The sequence below is a fragment of the Penaeus monodon genome, chromosome 34 (genome assembly GCF_015228065.2).
Source record: "Penaeus monodon isolate SGIC_2016 chromosome 34, NSTDA_Pmon_1, whole genome shotgun sequence".
Taxonomy (NCBI): Eukaryota; Metazoa; Arthropoda; class Malacostraca; order Decapoda; family Penaeidae; genus Penaeus; species Penaeus monodon.
The window spans coordinates 30,440,393-30,441,214 of NC_051419.1; the positions used below are offsets into that span (position 1 = coordinate 30,440,393).

The 822-nt window shown below is 33.1% G+C and overlaps 1 protein-coding gene across 1 annotated transcript in view; it reads left to right on the forward strand.

The window, feature by feature from the left end:
• The window catches only part of LOC119594475 (39S ribosomal protein L48, mitochondrial-like), a gene marked incomplete at its 5' end in the record, with an annotated part of 1,705 nt that extends 1,557 nt beyond the window's left edge, over positions 1–148 (forward strand). The window contains 1 exon segment of the mRNA XM_037943511.1: positions 98–148. Within this exon segment, the coding sequence (XP_037799439.1) occupies positions 98–133 (36 nt within the window).
• Between the last annotated feature and the right edge of the window lie 674 nt (positions 149–822).

Genomic DNA, 822 nt, shown 5'->3' on the forward strand with positions numbered 1-822 from the left:
ACATGTTTTGACTACAATGGTACATATTTGAAATTTTGACTTGTACAAAATTTTTTTAGGTACATCCACTTCATGTCATACTTTTTTTTCCTTTTCAGTCCGTTTCATCCCAGATCTGGAACTCAAGAATTAAAGAAGCAATTAGATTTGCTTGGGGGTCCTTCGAAACTAAGAAATAAACATTAGACCTATTTCTATAAATGTATGTATAGTTTGTGAAATGGTAAATAATTGGTTTTTTTTTTACATATATCTCTTGTTTAAGTAAATATTTGACTTTCTTGTTTTTTTCTTATTGATTTATTCTATCTTCCATTCTCTTGTTTTTCTCCAGCAAAGTATAATCCAGCTACTTTCACCAACTGAATAATCACATATATAATAATAGTAATTTATCCACATTCCATTTAATTTCTCACTATGCAAATGATTACTATGTTACTAGAGCTTCTGCACACTACAGTGACAAACACCAAGTAAACACTGTATTTACTTGTGAATGCAATTGTGCATTTGCGTGTCAGTGCAACTAACCTTTGGTAATGGGTCATACTTTTAGGATAAAAAAAAAAAAAAATAAGGTAGTTACCTAATTACATGTTAAAGAATACCCTATTCTCTTTTCCTACACATGGTTTTCTAATTTACGATTTTGCCTGGCAACCAATACACCTGATCATCAATAAACTGCAAGGTTAGCGGCATGTAAGACCCCATTGTACAGCTGTTGAGTTTAAAGGCCATGTCAAAGGCCCAGGAAGTCCCTATATTTTGCAGTTCGTGGAGGTAAGGAGGTTGAGAGCCACTGGGCTATGAAGTACA